General features: G+C 41.7%; 1 protein-coding gene across 10 annotated transcripts in view; it reads left to right on the plus strand.

The window, feature by feature from the left end:
* Positions 1-21,442, plus strand: part of syne1a (spectrin repeat containing, nuclear envelope 1a) — a 132,288-nt gene that overhangs the window by 9,425 nt on the left and 101,421 nt on the right. For 8 of the 10 annotated variants that reach the window (XM_037750148.1, XM_037750141.1, XM_037750144.1 and 5 more), the window contains exons 4-33: positions 196-279; positions 2,139-2,159; positions 2,440-2,532; positions 4,200-4,381; positions 4,508-4,704; positions 6,119-6,231; positions 6,742-6,780; positions 8,021-8,128; positions 8,525-8,662; positions 9,049-9,213; positions 9,320-9,432; positions 9,558-9,726; positions 9,989-10,085; positions 12,014-12,219; positions 12,661-12,825; positions 13,087-13,239; positions 13,851-13,994; positions 14,153-14,329; positions 14,870-15,028; positions 15,262-15,426; positions 15,669-15,803; positions 16,106-16,267; positions 16,407-16,615; positions 16,717-16,825; positions 16,938-17,102; positions 17,200-17,367; positions 18,602-18,766; positions 19,351-19,491; positions 19,589-19,749; positions 20,111-20,267. In XM_037750148.1, the coding sequence (XP_037606076.1) occupies positions 196-279; positions 2,139-2,159; positions 2,440-2,532; positions 4,200-4,381; positions 4,508-4,704; positions 6,119-6,231; positions 6,742-6,780; positions 8,021-8,128; positions 8,525-8,662; positions 9,049-9,213; positions 9,320-9,432; positions 9,558-9,726; positions 9,989-10,085; positions 12,014-12,219; positions 12,661-12,825; positions 13,087-13,239; positions 13,851-13,994; positions 14,153-14,329; positions 14,870-15,028; positions 15,262-15,426; positions 15,669-15,803; positions 16,106-16,267; positions 16,407-16,615; positions 16,717-16,825; positions 16,938-17,102; positions 17,200-17,367; positions 18,602-18,766; positions 19,351-19,491; positions 19,589-19,749; positions 20,111-20,267 (4,260 nt within the window). The remainder of the gene's footprint in view (positions 1-195; positions 280-2,138; positions 2,160-2,439; positions 2,533-4,199; positions 4,382-4,507; positions 4,705-6,118; positions 6,232-6,741; positions 6,781-8,020; positions 8,129-8,524; positions 8,663-9,048; positions 9,214-9,319; positions 9,433-9,557; positions 9,727-9,988; positions 10,086-12,013; positions 12,220-12,660; positions 12,826-13,086; positions 13,240-13,850; positions 13,995-14,152; positions 14,330-14,869; positions 15,029-15,261; positions 15,427-15,668; positions 15,804-16,105; positions 16,268-16,406; positions 16,616-16,716; positions 16,826-16,937; positions 17,103-17,199; positions 17,368-18,601; positions 18,767-19,350; positions 19,492-19,588; positions 19,750-20,110; positions 20,268-21,442) is intronic. The other 2 variants (XM_037750140.1, XM_037750142.1) reach the window with 2 other exon arrangements.

A 21,442-nucleotide genomic window follows, 5' to 3' on the forward strand; every position in this document is an offset into this window, starting at 1 on the left:
TATAGTCAAACACGGCTCTGATTGGACCTCCTTCTCATTTTAATCGCAAATACAGTTATACAGAATAATTCCCATACTTGTGCTGTATAACTTGTCTGCTTTTCAATTGCACTGCTTTATTTTTCTCCACACTGTCTATTTCTCTCCCTCTTATTTACTTGTTTCCACTTCCATTGTTCTCCTCTTTCCTTCCAGCCATGTGAGCCGGGCAAGAAGCTAAAGAGGATCCACTGGGTCACCAACGTTGGTACAGCTCTAAACTTCCTTGAGGGTAGGAAGGTAAGAGTTCAGGGTCTTCTTTTTATGTTTTTTTTTTCTTCTCTGTGTTACCCCTCCCGCTGCTCTCCCTGCTCAGCTGCTGCCCCGTGGGTGTAAAACATTGAATCCTGACCTTGTGTGACCTGTTTCCCCCTCGTCTCCGCCTCTTACTCTCTCTACCTTCCCACATCCCTCATTTATCCCCAAACCAAAATGCTCTGTTTTCACGTCCCTGCAAAGATTTTGTTGAGTAAATAAATTAAAAAGAAAATCTGATAACATTCATACACAGGCTTTGATACATTTTTGCTGAATTTTTCCACATTTTCTCTTAAAAATTGTCATTCATTTATTTGTCTGATGCCTGTAAACAAATCAAAATGTTTATAAAAATGTAATTATTGGACTATGATACTACTTTATGATATATTAATACTCTCCAGTTTTCTTTCCTTTTCCCAGCTTCATTGACAGAAAAAAATGCTTTAATGTGGTTTTGGATGTAATCATCTAACTGCATCAACTGGCCCTCCGTGAGATTAGTAAAACATTCTCAAAGCATCACCCATCTCGTCCCTGGATATACATAAATAAAGCCATAAGTATGAGCTGGCGTCTGCAGGGACATTGATTTGTCTTCCTCAAGTGTGACAGGGTTAAAACCGTAAATCCTACACCAGTAATCTGCAGTCTGGAGATGAGACATCAGTGGGCACTCTGCTGTATATGTCTATGTGTGGGAGTTTGTGACTGCGTAAATCTATGTGTGTAGAAAATTAAATGTAAATATGCTCTGTGTATAAATCTGATGTATGTCTAGACCATATTTACATTTAGCTTTAGAGGCCCAATCGCTTTAATGCCTGGTGCATGTTCCTCTCTTGTGTCTGTCATAGAAAATGTTGAGTGTGGCATTATGATATTTATCATTTCATTAATCATATTTGTAAACTGTTGAAACCCTGTAATATATGTATTTAACTGGGAGTTTCAAACCCATGGCTATAATATCTACAAGGTCTGCAATTTACAAGTATTATTTCATTATTGATGAATCTGTTGATTTGTTTTGTTTTTTTGATTAATCTGTTAAACCTTAAAATGTCAGAAAACAGTGAAAAAATCCCCACCATTATCTCCTAGAGCCCAATGTGACGTCTTCCAATCGCTTCCTTTGTCTGACTAATGCCCCTAAACCTAAAGATATTCACTTTATATTGATATAAAATAAAGAAAAGCAGCAATTCTGCACTTTTGAGAAGCTCAACTACACTGTTTACCTGCACACTGTTGGTTCCAATACAACTTCTACTGTATGGTTAACTGTGTTTTTTTTATGCTGGTGTGTGCGTTCATAACACAAAACACTTCCATTAACCATTCCTGCTTCACTCCGCTGTGTTGAGTTGCCGGGATGACCTGCTGTGTTTTCTAATATGAAACCGTGTATTGCATGTATTCTTATCAGCCACTATCCCACGCTGCCCTCGCCTGGCCCCAATCTCTTCTTCCATGCTTGTTCACATAGACGGAGTGGCTTGTATTACCATATGATGACCTGTAGTGCTGCAGAGCCACAGTAATATAACCCTCTGTGTGATCATATAGAATACTTCATCATATCAGTAGATACAGCCCTCTCTTTTTCCCTTCTCTTGCACCTCTCTCTCCCTGTATCACACTCTCTCTCTGTCCATCTCTGCTGGATATAATCCCTGTTGCCTGTGTAGCGGTGATAGATCTCTCCTCTCAGCCAACCACTCAAGTTATCTCACCTCAGAGATGCTGCAGTATGTGCTATCACACAGTCAATGAGGCGTCCTCCGTCAGTCAAACGCATCTAAATGCTCTCTTTCTCTCTCTTCTTATCTGCCCTCCAGTCCGCCTACAGAGGATCTCCGGTCAGTATTCATAACCTGACTGCACTGGTTTGTTCAGGGCATGGAATAGATAGGGTCAGGATTACCTGCATCCAGTAGTGCTGAGGATTATGTTCATACCGTATATTGTTCATTTTGTGTAAACATATGTACGAGTCAGAGTGACCAGATTGAGGGAAATTGTGTGTTCTTAATCCATATGTTTGAGATTATAGTGAGATGTGAGCGTATAAACTGGAATTAATTGCAATCTGAAATTATTATGAGATATTGAAATATTGTATATTGTGTTTTGACACAGATCAAGCTTGTGAACATCAACTCCACAGACATTGTTGATGGACGACCGTCAATTGTATTGGGGTTGATGTGGACCATCATCCTCTATTTCCAGGTAACACTACCTTTAGTTAAAGGACCAGCGTGTAGCATTTCAGGGGATCTATTAGCAGAAATGGAATATAATATTCATAACTACGTTTTCATTAGTGTATAATCACCTGAAACTAAGAATCGTGTTTTCGTTAGCTTAGAATGAGCCCTTCATATCTACATAGGGAGCGGGTCCTCTTGCACAGAGTCCGCCATGTTGCTCCGCCATGTTTCTACAGTGGCCCGGAACGGACAAACCAAACACTGGCTCTAGAGAGAGCCTCTCACGTTTTTATGTTACATGAAGGCCACTGTAGTTCTGCAACACGCTTGTGAAACTGTGGTAACGTGAGCTGCAGAATGCAAAACCGTGGTGCCACCAGCCGCCGTCTGATTTGCTCCTAAAGTAGTGTTATTATGGTAAGGATGGCCTCTGAGCAAGGCGAACGCTGTTACCACGGTTTTGCAATTAGCGGCACACATTATCGCAGTCTTGGAAAGGGAGGAGTGAGCGGAGGGGTACTCAGTTGGTTGCAATCTGCAACCACACCACTAGATGCTGTCAAATCCCACCCACTGTACTGTACCTTTAAGTTACATACGTGCTATTGATCAGATTAGCAAATGCTATGCACATAATTCAGGATATTACATTTTTTTAAATTTAAATAAGCCAAAACAAGGAGTAGAAAGTTAGTGATAACTAAGTTTCATTGTGTGAATGTTCTAGTCAGTGATGTCATCAAATCACCACTAACAGCTCACTGCTACTTCAAATTGAAAACTACATGGCTGCCAATATACAATCAGCATGATACTTCATATTGATGCCAGTATTACACCCAATAAGAAATCTGCGAAAGCCTAAATCCGTTTTGTGTTGTAAACCGTCAGTACTTATTAGGATTGCAGGATGCTTGTAATATATCTTTTTCCAGCTAGCAAAAAGCTAATCAATTTGAACTATAGAGAAATTTAAGATGAGAAAATCAATCTTGAGAAGCATCCCCACTGAAAACGAGCAGTTGGTACCTCAGGCATTTCAGACATGCACAGATCAACAAGAACTTAATCACAATACTACAGTCTCTTAGCAACATCAGCACACAGACGTCTGCTATTCCAGCAAACACACGGATATTAAATAAAGGAAATGTACAACAGTGGAAAATGTACTTATTCACTTACTGATATGTTGATGTATTTCATTTCACACTGATGTTTATGGATTTTCTGAGTTGTGAGCAGTTTGCTGGCAGGTGAGAGGAGAAACTGAGAAGTAGATTATGAGTGCATGCATAGCAATAAATCTTCAACAGCTGACCAGCTGGCTTGGCTGAAGTCTAATAATCTATTTTGTGATTGTTGTCCCAAGTCACACACCTATTTTCATTTTGTTTCCACGCATGGATGATATCATCAAGGCTCTGGGTTGTTAAATATGTCATCATTTGTCAACTAAATTGATATTTTGTACAGTCACAGTTACAGAATATATACAGTATTTCTGGATGATGTGTAACATTTACCATTCAATATTATATGGATCAACAAAAACCTCAATAAAAATATAAAATGTACTCTATCATTAAGTTGCCCTTGAACAAGAATTCAGCTCCCAAGTGCTCCAGCGTTTAAACGTGTAGGTATGACGGCCTGATTTCTTTTCTGGTTTCCTGTTCTTTCCAGATTGAGGAGCTGACTAGTAGCCTACCAGCACTTCAGGCCTTGTCCAGCAGCACTTCTTCACTGGACAGCTCCACCAGCAGCACCGAGGCCACCAGCCCACCTGTCAAAAGAAAAACCCTCCCACCTCTGCAGGGCGGAGTCAGAAAGGCCCTACTAAGATGGGTCCAGCAGACAGCCACCAAGTATGGAGCCTCCCTTTCAAATTGTTTTGCTCTCTTAAACAAAATATGTAAATTGCACCACAATATTATCGGTGAAACTTGTGCTGCTTCCATTTGTTTGATGTTGTGATGCTCTCTTCTTTGTAGACGTCTGGGCCTTGAGGTGAAGGACTTTGGCCCCAGTTGGCGCACAGGGTTAGCATTCTTTGCAGTTATCAATGCCCTTCGGCCCAATCTAGTCGACATGGAGCGTGTATGGAGGAGGCCCAACCGAGACAATCTGCAGGAAGCCTTTTCATTGGCTGAGACAGAGCTGGGCGTTCCACAACTTCTCGACCCAGAGGGTAAATTTTCTATCGCATTTCTTAGTGACTTTGTCATTAAAGGGATAGTTTGGGTGTTTGAAGTGGGGTTGTATGAGGTACTTATCCATAGTCAGTGTATTACCTGCAGTAGATGGCGGTCAGCACGCCCCCAGTTTGGGGAAACAGACAGGAGTACCAGCACAGGAGCAAAGCAATGTACTGCTGTGGACGGGGCCGGCAGAAAAAAAAGGCCTAAAGAAATTCATATCAGTTTAAGTGTACACTGTATTTAGATTATTTTCACAGGTTTACCTTGTTGTCAGACAGCCCTTTTCGACAGGGAACTGAAGCTGCTGTATCCATACTGTATATGCTCTCACCAAAGCCACCAGACTCCATAGAAAAAAACTGTAATTTTACTTTGCAGAACACAGGGGTTGCTGGTCTACCGCTGTCTCAATCGGTTAGTTAGTGTTATTGTGTGACTTCGGTTAGTTCGGATTCACCAAAGTCACACAATAACACTTACTAACCAAAAATTGCTTGGGTTTTTTTTCAATGGAGACTGGTGGCTTTGGCAAGAGCATAGATAACGGCTCTATTTCCCAGTGTATAGCAGTCTCACGGCAAGGTAAAGCAGTGAAAATATTGTAAATATAGCGTACACTTAAACTGATATTAATTTTTTTAGGTGGCTAAAATTCGTTTTGTTGCTTTGCTTTGCTAACTCCTGACTGCTTCTCCAATCTGGGGGTGTGCCGACTGCCATCTACAGTAATGTAGGTAATACACTGACTATGGATAAGTACCTCATACAACCCCACTTAAAAATCTGCCCTTTTAAGTTGATAAAAACTGAACTGAACAGCCAACCACATAACTACAACCTCATGCAATCAAATATTTTCTACAGTCATTTGCCTCTGTATTACCTTCCCTTTTTCTCTCGGCTGTATTATCTTTAATAGAAAACAACATTACCTTTGTGTTAGTCACTCAAATAATAACAAAATTACTTCCCTTATCATTTAAATCCATAGCTTTTCATCATATAGAGCTCTTTTATTCCCCCAGAATACTGAAATGCAGTAGTGGGCATCTATCACAGCATCATATGTGCACCTCAGTGTCTTTTCCAAACACCAGCTGTGCCCATTTTCATGCCTGCCCTTCAGAATGAACTCTGACAAATCAAGCTTGACATCAGTATAATTAAGGTCCATTAGGCTGTGAGATTCAGCATGGTGGAACCTCCAAACTAAACTTGGACAGTGATATGAGGCGCTAAAGGTTGTTGTTCATTTAAGGTGTCAGTTGTCTGTTTCTGAGTAGATGTCAGTCAAACACATATCAGTTCCAGTTATTTTCCTCTATGAGCTAAACTGTGGAAGATGTATTAGCTGGCCTCGACTTGATCTGACATTTGATTACATTCATTTGGTTCCCTCCTTAGATGTTGATGTAGACAAGCCAGATGAGAAATCCATTATGACATACGTAGCCCAGTTCCTGAAGCATCATCCCGACCGACAGCAGAGCGACTCAGATGGACCGCAAGAAGAAGAGGTAACCAGCTGTCACCAGATTTATCTCAGTCTGGATACGCCATTCATTCTCTTCTCTCATTCTGCATCCTGTGTGTTTTGTCTTTCTCTTCAGATGTCACAGTTAGTGTGTCAAACTACAGCCATGACATATACACAGATGGCATTTTGTCTTTGTTTATTCAGTGTTGTGTGCACAGCTGGGTCTTTCTAAATACTGTTTGGTGCTTGTTTTGACCTATAAGTGCAAGGTGGGAGAGGCTTTTCTCATAGCCAAGTCCAGTAACAATCAGAGCAATTGCATACATATTTTCTAAAATGTTCTGATGCAGTAACCACCACCTATCTGCAATACAAAGTAGGTTAAAACAAACAGTAATTTCACTTGTCATGTGACTCAGGTCTGGCTTATTTTATGTCTTTCATTGTTGCACATCTCTCTCTCTTTGTATCTCTCCTTGTCTTTGTCTCTCTGGTGTTTTTGTGTGGTGACTGCTTTCCTGTGGTTGTTGTGCTGGCCTCTGTCCTACAGCATGGTCTTGCTCCTCGCGATATAGAGGAAATGTTGGAGGTAGGTTATAGAGTAACTTAAAGGTCCCAGGGGCAGGTTTTCCATCATTTCCCGCAGCTCAATGCAATTAGCACCCATGCACATTCATGGTTTCCATATAAATGCGATTAATGCTTATTTTCCTGGCTCGACTATTGGATTACAGTATCACTGCCTACTGTACAGCGTATGGATGAGATTAAACATTGTTTTCCCATGTCAAAATAGAGCCTATGTGCTAATATTGGCTCTTTATCTTACCTGATGTGATATTCCCGCCGCAGGGTCCTCTGAGCCATGATAACAAAAGGAAGTCCAGTATAATAAGACGTGATATTACCATTTATTAACGTTACCTCCCGCTATGGCTCCTGGTTTCCATTAGCATGACAATGAAAGCCTCTGGCGTCTGCAGCGTGCATTGATACTGCGTGTTTGATGGAAAGCTTGTGAATAGAGGTTGCCTGTTTTTAAGGTTAACAGTGGCAGGAACAGTGATGTGTTTTAAAGCCGCGCTAACCACTTGCTTTCAGTGTTGTTTTGTTGTCCTACAACGCTGATTAACACGCTTTGTTCTTTTGTTGACAGCTCTTGCTAACACGCTAATGTTTGTCCTGAATATTCTCTTTTATTGAATGAAGGTCAATTGGACCCTTGTGTTTTCGCATTAAAAACAACAAAAGCGTTATTTTGTAACATAAATAGCAACTGAAACACTGGTGGTAAAATGATTTGCAGAAGTACAATATAACAGAATTAGCTTCATTCATTTTATTTATTTTAACGCTGTCATAAAGAATAAAGTTTGGAGCTGAAGGGACGTGATTATACTGAAAAGACTGAGAGTGAACAGCTCTCAAACTGAATAGACAATCTTGCAGCTTTTGAGCAGCATAGTATTATCGTCATGGTTACTTAAAATCCAATGAAATGTTAGTAGGGGGTCTCAGACAAAGTACCCTGTTTAAGCTGAGTGTTTTTGGCAGCTGTGGGTTTTTGACGTTTTGTCCTACAGGGAGACACAGAGGATTAAGAAAGCACACGTTTAACAGCACACGTCCTCTCTTTCACCCTCTTCCTTTCATCAAACATTCATTTGGTTAATCACTATTATCTCCATCTTTCTGTTTCCCCCCTCTCCTTTGCCTTCTTTCGTCCTCTCTTTTATTTGTTTTTCATTTCCCCCTTTTGCACTTTCCAATTTCCCCGTCCATCTTCCCACCCCGTTGTTCACCCCTCCTCACCCATCCCGGCCTCCTAGAGAGAGCAGCGGAAGAGCCTGAGGGAGCTCAAAATGTGGCTCAACCAGCTGGAGAGAGACGCAACACAGGCTCAGGAGACTGAGGGCAATCTCGCTCAACAGTACCAGGTTAGTGTGTGTGTGCGTGTGTCTGGGTGTGTGTGCAGTTTCAACTGGGCACACTGGGCACAGACGCTCCTATTATTAGCTTAATCAGTGGCATTACACTGTGGGGATCAGACGGCAGCCGTCATATTTTCAGTCAATCTGGCTTATTCCACCAAGCCTCGGGATACTTTCCATATTCAGCAGCATGTGGGTTCCCCCCATTTTCTTTGCACATTATTCAGACGAATCTGAAGCCAGAAAGAGGGACAGCATTCAGAGGCAGTTAACCTCAGATTTTATGATGATTGGATACCAGTGGGAAGACGATGTGACCCCTGAGAGAGCACTTGTTTTGATGTCTGTAGACTGTAACTTGAATATTTTAGTGAATTGTGAACACTTCTTCTTTCTTTCCAGTTGTTCAAGAGTCTGCGTGTCCAGTTGGAGATGAGGAGGAAGCAGGTGGAGGGAGCTTTGCAGTCCACTCAGAAGGATGGGATGCTGACTGTGGATCAGGCTCTGGTCAAACAGGCCTGGGAAAGAGTCTCTAATAGGGTGAGAGAAGCAGGAGGCAAAGGTTTACAGACAGATTTGAACCAAGGGTTACATAGTTACAAGTGTTTTTTAAGGCACTTTCACAAGCCATAGTCCGTTTTGCGAGTCCAAATCAGAGTGAAATTCATTCTTTTGGTTCGTTTTCTGTTTAGTCTGGTTTGGTTTCACAGTGCAGAAATTAAAGCGGACCAAATAAAAACATGAATTTGCTGAGGGGCGTGTACGAATGAGTGGATTTATCTTTTTCCATCTCGAGAGCTGCATGAATCCCTTCTCCTCCAGTTTATCTCAAATTACTTTATAAACGTCACTATTATTTTGGGTCATGCAATGAGCTGGATAATCAAACTTACTGTTTGTCTCCTCAACTGTGTTCCTTATTTCAGCTCCTGGACTGGCATCTGCAGCTGGACAGGTCTCTTCCAGCTCCTCTGGATACGGTGGGGGCGTGGCTGCATGAGGCTGAAGGAGCCCTGCGACAAGAGATCACCGTCCATCAGGCACACGACGTGACAGCTAACATTGTCCACAGGGCTCTGGAGCAGCACAAGGTTTGCATGGGGTCGTAGACAGGAGCGGGAAAATGCAGAAAAATGGGACAGTAAGTATTTGAGTGTTTTTCTGTGTTCATGTACTGTCTGTATTTACACTGTGCAGGATGTGTTGAAGAGCCTGGAAAGTCACCAGCAGGTCTTTCAGAGGATCCATAAAGACAGAAGTGTTGATGGAGTCCCTGTTCCCCCGGACCAGCTCCAAGACATGGCTGAGAGGTGATAAAGACAATCTGCCAATCTCACTTGGCATGATTTCACATTCTGCTTTTCAGAGGAGAAGCAAAATGTGAGGGTCAAGCTGTAGGTCTGATATATCCTTTGTAAACTTTTGTCTTTTTTAGGATGAACTTTGTCTCTACATCTTCTAGCATCCACTTGTCTAGAATGGAGTTCTTGGAGAACAAACACCACATGCAGGCCTTCCTCACTCTGGCCGAGTCCAAGCTCAAATCCTGGATCATAAAATACGGCCGACATGAGTCCGTGGAACTGATGCTCCACAACTATGTTGTAAGCTCAGGCTTTGATTCACTCTGTACAGGACATGATGTACTTTATTATCGTTAGTGTTCCTATGCGCAGATGTTGAAAGTTAAGAATAGTATGGAAAGTATTTTGCTCTATTGTTTAATTTTAGGATATTATTGTATAAAAGCCATAAGCTTCTAAAAATATTTCCTAATACATACTGTATGACTACTAGTTTTATTGCTGTATATCCATTATGATGCACATGTGGTAACATTTTCCTCTTTGATTTTGTCCTCATCAGTCATTTGTGGAGAAGCACCATTTCTTTGAGAACTACGAGGCATTGTTTGAGTCCCTGAAACAGTCTGCCGAGGCCTATGTCAATACTGACAGCTCAGGTGAGAAATCAAAACGTATACAGTCAATTTATGATTTGATATGTAATATGCAGAATAACCTTCTTGAATGAGGCGCATGCTGTATAGTTTTATGTACATTTTTTATTAAGAGCTTAATTTCTCAATTCGGACACTACTGATAACTGTTAAAGGTGCAGTGTGTAATATCATGCAGCATCTAGCTGTGAAGTTGCAGGTTGCAACCAACTAAACTTTCTCCCATGTGCCAAGCGTGTAGGAGAACTATGGTGGCCGACGCGAAAATATGAAAACGCGAATGGCCCTATCTAAAGCCAGAGTTTGGTTTGGTCATTCTGGCTTAATTGTAGAAACCATGGTGGCCAGCTCCGTGAAGAGGACCCGCTCCGTATGTACTAGATATAAACGGTTCATTCTAAGGCAACGAAAACACAACAATTCGTATTTTCATGTGATTATACACCAAAGAAAACGTACTTATTAATATTAAATTAATATTATATATGCCAATAGATCCCCCTAAATGTTGCACACTATTCCTTTGTAATGCTATTTAGGAGTTGCTGTAGTAGTTAACATCCTCTGTGAAGTAATTTGACATCATGATATCACTGTATCATGATTTAGTTATTTTTGTGGAAAATCAATTAAAAAACGGAGCTAATCTTGATCTTGTATGCAGCAGAAAGGAACAACCTTGAACACCTTTTTATGCATAAAATACAGGAATGTCTGTTTTTGGCTATTTCAGCAAATTCAATACTTGGCAAAAAAATCATTTCAATTCCAACATCACATAAAAATCCAATATTGCAATAAAGCAGTCCTGCTCAGTGATTAAAGCCATGCGATTGCCCACAGTGGTCTAATACAATTAGAGATATTACAGGGATAGATATCTTGTTGTACACATTGTACATTGTATATCTCGACTTTATTCTCCCATGTCAATAACTCGAGAACCAATGAGGCTTCCTCTTTCAGCAGCTCAGTCTGCCCTGGTCTGGTTTTACAGCTTGGTATAAGGGGAGAGTCTGCAGGCTACAGCTAAATGAGGCTCCTCCACTCCCAGCACTCAGTGGGGAATACGACCCCATTTGCTAGTTAGGGGCTGCTCCACTTCTGCAGGTCTCTGGGCGCAAACTCAGCTAGCTTGTTGGTTTCATTAAGTTTCAGGGTTGCGCTGCTTCAGGGTATGCAGAGCGGAGAAGTGAGGTATGGCAAGAAATCAGAACATCTGGGGCTTGATTGGTTGACCCCACAAGTGAAATGCCCCCCCTCCGCCGCCACCACCACCACCATATCCACATGAGCCTTGCTGGTAGTTAGCATCTTCGGCTCTGATTGGCTGGATGAAAGATCATTCTGATCTTTTTAAAGGCCCAGTTTGAGGTTATAGCAAACTGAGGCAGGAGAGGAGGATAAGGGGATTGATATATATGTCATGATCTACTGTTTAAAGGCATAGTACTGATCTGATTAATGAGTATTTGGAACTGGATATTTGTATTTGGTGGAGTCATTTATCAGCCCCACACTGGTTGACAATAGTTTGTGGTACAGGAGACCAGAGCGTTTGTACCAATGAAATGGAACAAAGATAATACGTCTCCCTGTAGTGAGAGTTTTTGAGGTCAGGGATTTGTCTGCAAAGGCATGTACAGTAGCTCCAGCAGTCTTTATGTGCTCTTCGTATGGTCTTTCTATGAGTATGTGTACTATGTGTCCCATGCCTTAAAGCGAGGCTATGTAACTTTTACTGAACAGCGGTCACAAGCTAAAACGCAAGTAGAAGCACAGGTAGCACAAGTAGAAAAGAGTCCACAAGTCATCAAACTGACGTAATAATAGACGAGCAATAGACAAATCCGCCGAGTGTTAGCAGTAGTGCTGGTAGTAAAAGTATTGCCATTGCAATTGTTGTTAAAGTTGATGTGTCTCTCCTCCAGCGGAAGAGGGCGAGTTGGGAGTGCGCAGGTTCATGCGGGAGGTGGTGACCCAGTGGCGGAGTCTGTCCATGGAAGTGCGCAGTGTGCGGAGCATGCTGGAGGAGGTGCTGTCCAACTGGGAGAGGTACAGCTCCACCGTGGCCTCCTTACAGGCCTGGCTGGAGGATGCAGAGGAAGCCCTGAGGCAGCCAGAAAACACAAAACGGGTATGAGACTTTAAGTTTTTTCCTGTGCACAGATTAAGAGTCCCTTCATACATGCATTTATTTGATGGACTCAATGCTTCAGAGTAGTAGCAATCAAATCCACGTCAGCCCAATTTCAAGCATTTGGTCTTCTAAGTGGAATCCTATTAGCAGTCTCCACTCAAGTATCAAATGATCTCCTTGACTTACAACAAGCCACTAAGGATATTCCAGTTGTCGCATTGCCATGGTTACCTCAGATTCACGTCCCCACCAAGGATTAGACAGCTAATTACCCCAGTTTTTTTTATTGTCCTTTCTATGAATCCCTTTCTTTGTTTCTTTTTTTGAATCGCTCTCTTTGTGTCTTTCTTTGTCACTCGTTCTTTGTGTTGTTCTTTGTTTCTCTTAATTTGTCTCTGTTCCCTTTCTGTCTGTTTAATGAGTCTGTCTCTCATCCAGGAGTTTTTCAGGAATCTCAGCCACTGGATGGATCAGCATGCAGCCATGAACGACGCGGGGAATTTCCTCATTGAAACGTGTGATGAGACCGTGTCGCTCGATCTCAAGCAGCAGCTGCTTCTTTTGAATGGACGATGGAGAGACCTCTTCCTCCAAGTCAAACAAGTAACATACAATAACAATACAAAAACAAATGGGCAGATAGAGTTAATGTAGTATACATAATGGAAAAAAAATACCTTTTCAAATCGCTCTTTGTAACTGAAAGGCTATTTCTTTGTAGTAGGTGAATTGTCAGTTTTAAGAAAGATTAACTCTTCTTTTTATTTTGAATGTTTGGTACTATTTGACCCAGGCCTGAAGAAGGTCTCTCTATTTCTCGATAAAATCAATCCTAAAGTTTGTTCTATCTTTCCTTTGCTGCAGTATGCCCGTACAGATGAGCTGGAGAAGTGGAGAAAAGACCATCTAAAGGCCGTATCGGCCCTTAAAGAGCTGCTGGACACAGCAGAGGCCAAGCTCAGTGTTCCTGTCCAAGTGTCTTTCCTCAACGTTAGAGCCTTTCTGCAAGACGTGGAGGTGAGAAAAGCAAACAGGTTTTTTTTTTATCATACGTTAAGATCAGAATAGCACAATAATACATGTTACCAGGGATTGTTGTTGATTCAGCTGATACTATTACATTATCACTGTTCAATTGGTAGCAAGTCTATTCAGCAGTTTAGCTCTGACACAATTGAGACGATCCAGGTTACAACAACCCTGATGTTTTAATCTGTGGGTACATCTCAGATCAGTAGGTAGTGAATCACAAGCAGGTTTTAAGGCGCCGATTAGATAAATGATTCATTAACATTTGGACTGTGATGAGACAGGTGCATGAGAATCATTTCCAAGGTGCATAACAGCAGATTTTGAGATTTAGAATAGTTTTGGCCACATTAGAAAATAACCAACTCCCAATGCAGAAATATACTACAGAAAATAATTTCATCATTCATCTTCTTTCCTAGTTGTTTTACTTCCAAGTGAACTTGTGCTCCTAAACGTCCGATAAAGAGTCACTAAAAGCTTCATGTCACCGCTGTTTTGATATTGTTTTTCTTTTTATTGCCAAAAAGCGTTTTGATGAAAGGTAATTCAATTTAAGGACGTCTAAGATGACCCTTTGCTTCCACATCTCATCTCAGAATACCAAGCAAAAGGTTGTTGCCATGGAGACGCAATACAAGCTGGCTGCCCGCAGTGCTCAGCTTCTTGCCAAGGATGCGCCACAGGATGAGGCTGCCAGGGTCATGGCAACTATGGCAACGGCCAAAAGTCAGCTGAGTAAGGTAGGTATCATTTAAGTCAGAAATCTATCTCAAGTCTTTCTTTGAAAGCAACACAGTTATCTTTCCTCTTTGGTAAGATTTTTTAAATAATATCCTCATCACACATTGTTGTCACTCTCCGTGTCATCTATTTAATGGCCTTTGTTATTTGTCTCCAGGTGAGAGAGCGGTGTCCCTCCCTTGTGAGGGAGTGTCATGTTCTTCTGCCGCTCTTGGAGGAGATGGAGAAACACATTACTGCTTTTTACCAAGCCCTGGAGCGGGCCAGTCGCATCACTTCTGCTGCCATAGACCCAGACACACAGACCCCGACCCAACAGAAACAAAAGTGGCAGGTTAGATATCATGACAATGAACGAACTGAAATTAAATGGTTGCCAAGTAGAAGCCTGACTGGTTATTTTAGTTGTTTTCGTCATCATTCTGCACACAATCAGTTTTACAGTGCAATTGATATATATTTTAGGTATGTTTACATCAATTATTATTATCCAGTTAATGTTTTAGATAATTTGATTAAAGTCTGCCTGATCACTCATGTAACTTATGACTGAAATCGGTTAGTACAGTAATACATTATCATTCATAAGCAAAAGGAATGATGGCAAAAATAAGACTCAGGGTGTAAAATAAATAAGTTGTCTTTATAGGTAATGTGTGCCTCTGCTGGCTTACATTCAAATATAACCATATCTGCTCTCTGGTGTGTCTATTTTACCTCCCTCATTGTTATTGAAATTATATTTATCCTCGTCTTTACAACCTTTTTATCTGATGGGAAGGGAATTGCTGATATATAATAAGTGTTTAAATATTTCAACACCATTATCTACACACTTTCATATTTATCTGCATTGTTTCCACATTTTCCTCAGGATTTGTTAAACCAGCAGCAAAGCTGTAAACGCTGTCTGTCAGTGATCGAGAGGAATCACCACACACTGCAGAGGGCGCTCTCAACCAGTAAGGTGCTCCGCAACTTCGACCTGTCCCTGCTGCAGAAGAGAGTGACTGAAATACAGGGCTCAGCGCAGGTTAGTGCTAAACATACACGTACACATGCCAGAATGCCACACAGACGCCGCATTACCCACAACGCTGATTATATTAATGAGATTACAAGAGCATCAAAACACCCAGGAGGCAACAGTGCAGATTAGACTTACTCATGTGTCTCGCTGTTCATTTGTAAGACAAATAATGTAATTACACTATATTACCAATGAGACCAGTTCCAATCACCGCTACCTACTGTCCGTCCTCGCAGGCTTTGCTGAAGGACGTTGGGGAATGGAGGAGGCAGGAAGAGGCCAACAACTGCCTCAGGAGGAGGTTTGAGGAATCAAGACAAGAGCTGGAGCGAGTGCTGAAGAAAGCTCAGGGCTGCTTGAGAGAGACTGGAGACGTTGAGGAGTTACTGAAGAAACACAGTGTAAGATCAAACCTGTAACCTTCTGCTGTAAATAGAGGATGTACATGATAATCTGTAGAAAATAATAGTGGCTGCTAAATCTTCTCTTGACCACAAAGACAATCAGTTACAGTGTATAATACGGCGGCAAAACAGAACTCAAAATACACCAGCAAGTCTTTTGTTTGGTCTTGCAAACAAAAGAGATTGTAAACTGAAGAATTGCTTCTCTTACTCATTGCTTGTATTTATGTTCTGCACAGGATTTTTTTGGCCAACTGGACCAGCGGTTGCTGAGCGTCTTCTTGAAGGCATGTGATGAGCTGACTGACATCCTACCACAGGAGGAGCAACAGGGACTGCAAGACACTGTCCGCAGGCTGCACAAACACTGGAAGGTCAGGGGTCACCATGCTTTAACACTCTCACTAATTACTGTACATCTCTGGAGGCGCTTAGCCGATACTTCATTAACTTAACCAAGAAGACCTTTGGCTTTGATACAGTTCCCTCCCATCTGTTTCCAATTAACCTGTACTAGTTGGATTAAAATGCAACCCTCTTAGTGTTTACTCGCAGGCTCTCTGGAGGATATTTTGTCTCTGACAGTCTCAGGGATGATACGATATGAGACTGAAACTCATGTATATCTTATCTACCATGTCTCCTACACTCTGTGTCTTCTCTGTCTCTTCCACAGGACATCCAGAGCGAGGTACCGTCTCACCTGCTTCGTCTAAAAGTGGAGGTGGAGCAAAGTCAACTGGCTGTGATCTTACATGACTGTAGAGCAGAGCTGGACAGAGAAATGCAAGCCCTGTCTGGCACCTGCACCAGCGAGCGACTGATCAAAGAGCACAGAGTGAGCATCGGATTTGGTAGAAACTTGAAACAGATTAAACCAGGAGTGAGAGAAGGAGAAAGATAAAATCACTTAATGTCATCTTCATCATCATTTCGGAGCGTCCTTAATCCAACATTTCCCTCTCTCTTATCTCCAGACTTTTTTCAGGGAACGCAAACCTCTGACTTTGTGTGAGAAGAGGATTAGAAACATGGAGGATCTGTGTCATAAGTTGCCTGACAACGACTCGGCTTATCGAACGCTAGACTCCACCAGAAGGGCTGTAGAGGAAGTTACAGAGCAAATCAAGAGCACCCACCTCAAACTGGAGCATCACCCTGATAAATGGAAAGAGTGGAATGAGAGGTAAAGGTCAACAAAGCCTCAAAGCCCTTACAGTATCTCCAACATCTTAAAGTCTGACATTTTCATCACTGAAGGGGCTTCAAAGTTGTTCCTTTTTCTAGGTTCTGTGAGCTTTCTGATTGGCTCTCCTCCCAGAGGAGGCAGGTGAGGCTCTTGAGAGAGACAGCGAGAAATTCCAGCCATCAGGAGCAAGTTGATGCTGCTGTTCAGGTGTGGTAACACATTATATTTGCTGCTTTGGGCACAGAGATTAGGTTATGATTCAATACCGCTCGGCCTCAGTAAACCTGCATTCCCTTGTCTGTGTTTTCTCCATTTCCAGGCACTGCAGGAAGCAGTAGATGCCCGAGAGGAGAGCCTGTTGTGGCTTAAGAGCCGTCTTGCTGGGCTGTCTGAGGTTAGCTCTGAGCTGGAGGTCCAGAGACAGAGAACAGCCCTGGACAAACTCTCAACTGACCTGCGGGCACTCTTTTCTTCACTCTGTCAGGTATTGTAAGATATTACAAAAAACAGAAATGTTGTCTACCTCCTGTGTTTACTCAACAAAATCTTTCTGTCTGATCCTTTGTCTCGCTCATTCACAGTGGGGCGAGGAGGGCTCTGCTATGTTCCAGTACGAGGAGCTGAGGGAGGAGGTGCGTGGTGCTCTGGACGAGGTTCTGAGAGTGCGAAGGGAGGCTGAGGAGCAGACCAGCAGGATCCTGGATGCTGAGGACCTGGAGGAGGCCAAACAACTTTATCTTATTCACCAGGTGTGTGTAGTGCAGAGGCAGGAGAGTGGTGATGTTAACTGTGTACAGATTTCATTTACAGAAGCATCCATCAAAAGGACACATCAGATGAAATTAGTTGATTAATACATAGCATTGAACACAGGTTTATATGCGTGTGTAAAATTAAACAATTTCTAGCCTCTTCAATTTCTGTAGTCAAATTCACAAAGAATGCATTGCGTCCGCTGATCGCACCATGAATTGCGCATCATTTATAACCGCTATCTGCCCCGTCTCAAGTTCAGATTCACAAAAGATATCGCGCAAATGATATTACGGCACAAACACGGCCATAAAGTTTTGCAGCTGAGTGCAGTTTGCCCTTTTTTTGCAGAGGGAGAGGGAAGAAATAATTTGTTTATTCGTTTATATAATAACCTTGTTTTTCATTCTTCTTTTTTGTCATGTATTTTCAAAAATGACATGTAGAGGAGCTTTATTCATTTATTTTTATTGACACAACTGTCATTGCATCCGGTCACTGCATCCCACAATAAATGAGTTTGAGCGGAGCATGACAATGCCTTTGCCTGGCTACATTCAATGCTGCCATGATCACTGGAAAGTCTGGGCGTAACACCTCTTATGAATGCGCTTCAGTTACTGCCAACTCTATGAAGACACTAATAATTTCACTGTAACATGTGGCTATTAGTGCTTTTTGCAGTGAGGCTCATTTACATAGAAAGGGGCCAATTTTCTGGCAAATGTGTGCATATTACCTAATTTAGATATTTGTAAATAACACAGGAGCACCGAGACGCTATTTGCTTGGCAGCACAATTACTGTGGGAGTGCATTTCTCCCTTTAAAAGAAGAGAATTACACTGTTTCTTTTTGTCTTATTTGTGCAGGTTTAGCAGCCGCAGAAGCCACGCAATCCTTTTGTGAATTCTTCCCTCAGCTTTTTAAATGTTATGAGGTATTTTAATTCCCAGAGGGAAAAAATTAGTCTTATTTAGTTAGTTATTCATGTCTGGTTTAGGTGACAAGAAGAAAAATAAAGACATCCCTGTGACATCACTGTATGGTGTGGATAGAAGTGCTACAAAGCACACTTCTGGATCAGGGCTGAAACAGGCTTAAAACACTGCTTTTTAGCATGGTGTTAAGCATCAAGGTCAAGTAATGGATATTATGTTGTCATTTTGCTGCAAAAAGCAAATTAGTTTGACATCTGACATCTGTTTTCTTATCTACATGATTGTCATAGCACCACCTGAAGCGCCTGCATGCTAACAGGAGAGAGGCAGAGCTTCTGGTGGCTCACTGCCGCCAGCTGCAGAAAGGGGAGGGGCTCAGTCCATCTCTACGGGAGCTGGAGGGAGCTTTCAGAGACGTCGACCACAAATCAGGCGCAAAGGAGCACAACCTGCAGGTAGACCGAGGCTGGATTTTTCTCACATGTCAGCGTGCTAATGTTTTGCATGTGTGAGTGTCCACACAGACCCCTGTAGTGATCATTGATCGGTCCACGTTGAACCTTAAACACATATTGATTGTTTTGTGGTATGTTAATTTTGTTTGTGTCTGTTGTCTTGGGATTTGTTTATATCTATTCTATCACTGTCTTCGAATTGATCAGAAAATCAACATGTTTCTGCATGAAAAAATATATCCAAGATGCCTGAAGTGCATACAAAAAATACAGTAAAACACTTTAAATGAATCAAAATTAAAGATCCATTTTAGACAGACCCTATTACACTAGTGTTGAATAATTACATTGAGAGAGATTGTTGGTAGAGGATGCAGAGATAGAAGGTGCATTTTGCTGTTCCTTGTTACAATTTGATGGGAGTATCTAGAGAAATAATTAAGGCCAGAGACTATTTTGGTCAGTTTGGTACGTTGAATGATACTAAACATTACAATACCCATCAACTCTATGCATACATGTAGTATATTATGTATGAATCTTTACCCACTGACATTATTCTGCTGTTTCTTCATCATCTCAAGGCGACTCTGAGCTCCTGGCAGAATTTCGAAGCAGAAAGAGAAATAGTTTGGAGGTTTATCAGTAATACCAACAATGAGCTGCACAAGGAACTTATCTTCAACAACCTGGACAGCCTGAAAAATGAACTGGAGCACAACAAGGTGTGTATGCACAGTAATTGTGTGTGTGTGTGTGTGTACATGCATGTAGTGTATGCTCTGCATTTGCTCATACAATATATTTCTTTCTTGTCTGTAGGAGCTCCTCACAAAGGTTGAGGAGTGTTCTGTGCGAGCAGATCTCCTCCTCGAGAAGGCACCCGATATTCAGCTCGGTCCGAAGAATCAGACTCTTCTTCTACAGCAGTCCCAGTCCACCAGAGAAGAAGTCACACAACTTCAAGACCACCTCAACAAGAAGTATGTCCCATCTTCATCCCAAGCCTCCCATCCCCTTGAGTTGTAATGGAGTATACTGTAACTCCTTCAAACTTAAAGGGATAGTTTGAGTGTTTTGGAGTGGGGTTGTATGAGGTACTTATCCATTGTCAGTGTATTACCTACAGTAGATGGTGAGTTTGGAGTTTGGCCCAGTTTGGAGAAGCCGACGGGAGTTAATGGATTCACCAAAGTCACACAATAGCACAAACAAACTAAACAAAGTCTGGTGGCTTTGGCGAGAGCATACATTGATACAACGGCTTCAGTTCTTCAGTCCCCCGTTGGAAAGAGCTGTCTGACGGCAAGGTAGACTGGTGAAAATATTACTTGTGTCTTTCAGTGTTGTCCAGCTGGAGATGATGTGTATGTGGTGGGAGCGCATCAGCTTTGAATCAGACGCCTTCTCTCTGTGGATCAATGAGAAGGGGAAGGAGCTGGAGGCGGTCGACTCCACCTCCTCCTTAGATCCTCTGGACAAAAACATCAGCACAGTGGAGGTGTGTCATCTATCTCATTCTTTCTTAAGATGTCGTTCTTAACCTTGTTTTCTTCATCCCTAATACTGACTGCACACCGTATAGCTACAATTGTTTCACAACTTCTTCAATCATCTTCTGATAGGGGGGAGCCGGTACGAAAGTAACACTTTTCAGATAAACGTCATTTAAAAGATAACATTACAGACAGAAACTCATTTTTGTTGTGATCAAAAACTCACATGTGTTCTATCAATACCAGGTGTTATTTTGTACAAATGTGGAATGACTTCGGTATAATTTAAATTGACGTTGCGCATTCTTACTTTCGACCCCGTCAGTCGGGACGAAAGTAACGCAACGGTATAAACTTGAATTGTTTATGTTATTCTTTTTTTTATTAAGCATGTCTGACAATGTCCTTATTATAATGTGATTGCAAACATATTATGTCCTTTATCTTAATGATAATAATTTCATTTTCAATTTCATCAAACATTTTACAACAGCAGTATGAACAGTAGAAAATATAACAGTATAACAGTGATTCAGAGTTAGACAACTTTCGTTGTTAGACTCTACAGTAACAAGGGTGCAGAGGGATGAAAGAAACATCTGTTACTTTGCTGCTATACTGAAAAACTGAAATCTCAAACTTCAGGATGAGTTAAAGTACTAAATAATCTGTCAAATGATCATGACCATGTCTCATGAAACAATAAACACAACTCGTCATTCCAAATAAATTACCGCTTGGGCGAATTTACTTTCGTGATCCAAAACAGCTTTCCAGGTAAAACAGTGCGACAGTATGACGTATCCACGTAATCTTTTTCAGTTCTAGTATGTGTTGCGTGCTGTAGTAGGTATGGGCTCTTGCGTCCCGTTTTACTTTCGTACCGGCTTTCCCGTATTCACAAATGATTATGCATCATCCGCACATTTCTTTTTAGTAGCTCCCAGTAAAATGAGTCAAAATTGCTGTCTGGCTTTGAGCCTGTAGTGTACAGTATGAGTATGGCCCGAGAGTTATTAAGATTAAGATGAAATAAGATTAAATTTGAATGTAACCTCAGGGGGAAAATGGGTCAGAGCTGCAGCGAAGACGAGGATACAGAAACTAAATTGATCATATTGAAGAAAATATAATCTTGGCTTGCCAGACGTCAGCCTCGTCAATCACACGGAGGTCTAGA

This window comes from Sebastes umbrosus, chromosome 18 (genome assembly GCF_015220745.1).
Source record: "Sebastes umbrosus isolate fSebUmb1 chromosome 18, fSebUmb1.pri, whole genome shotgun sequence".
In the NCBI taxonomy this organism is placed as follows: Eukaryota; Metazoa; Chordata; class Actinopteri; order Perciformes; family Sebastidae; genus Sebastes; species Sebastes umbrosus.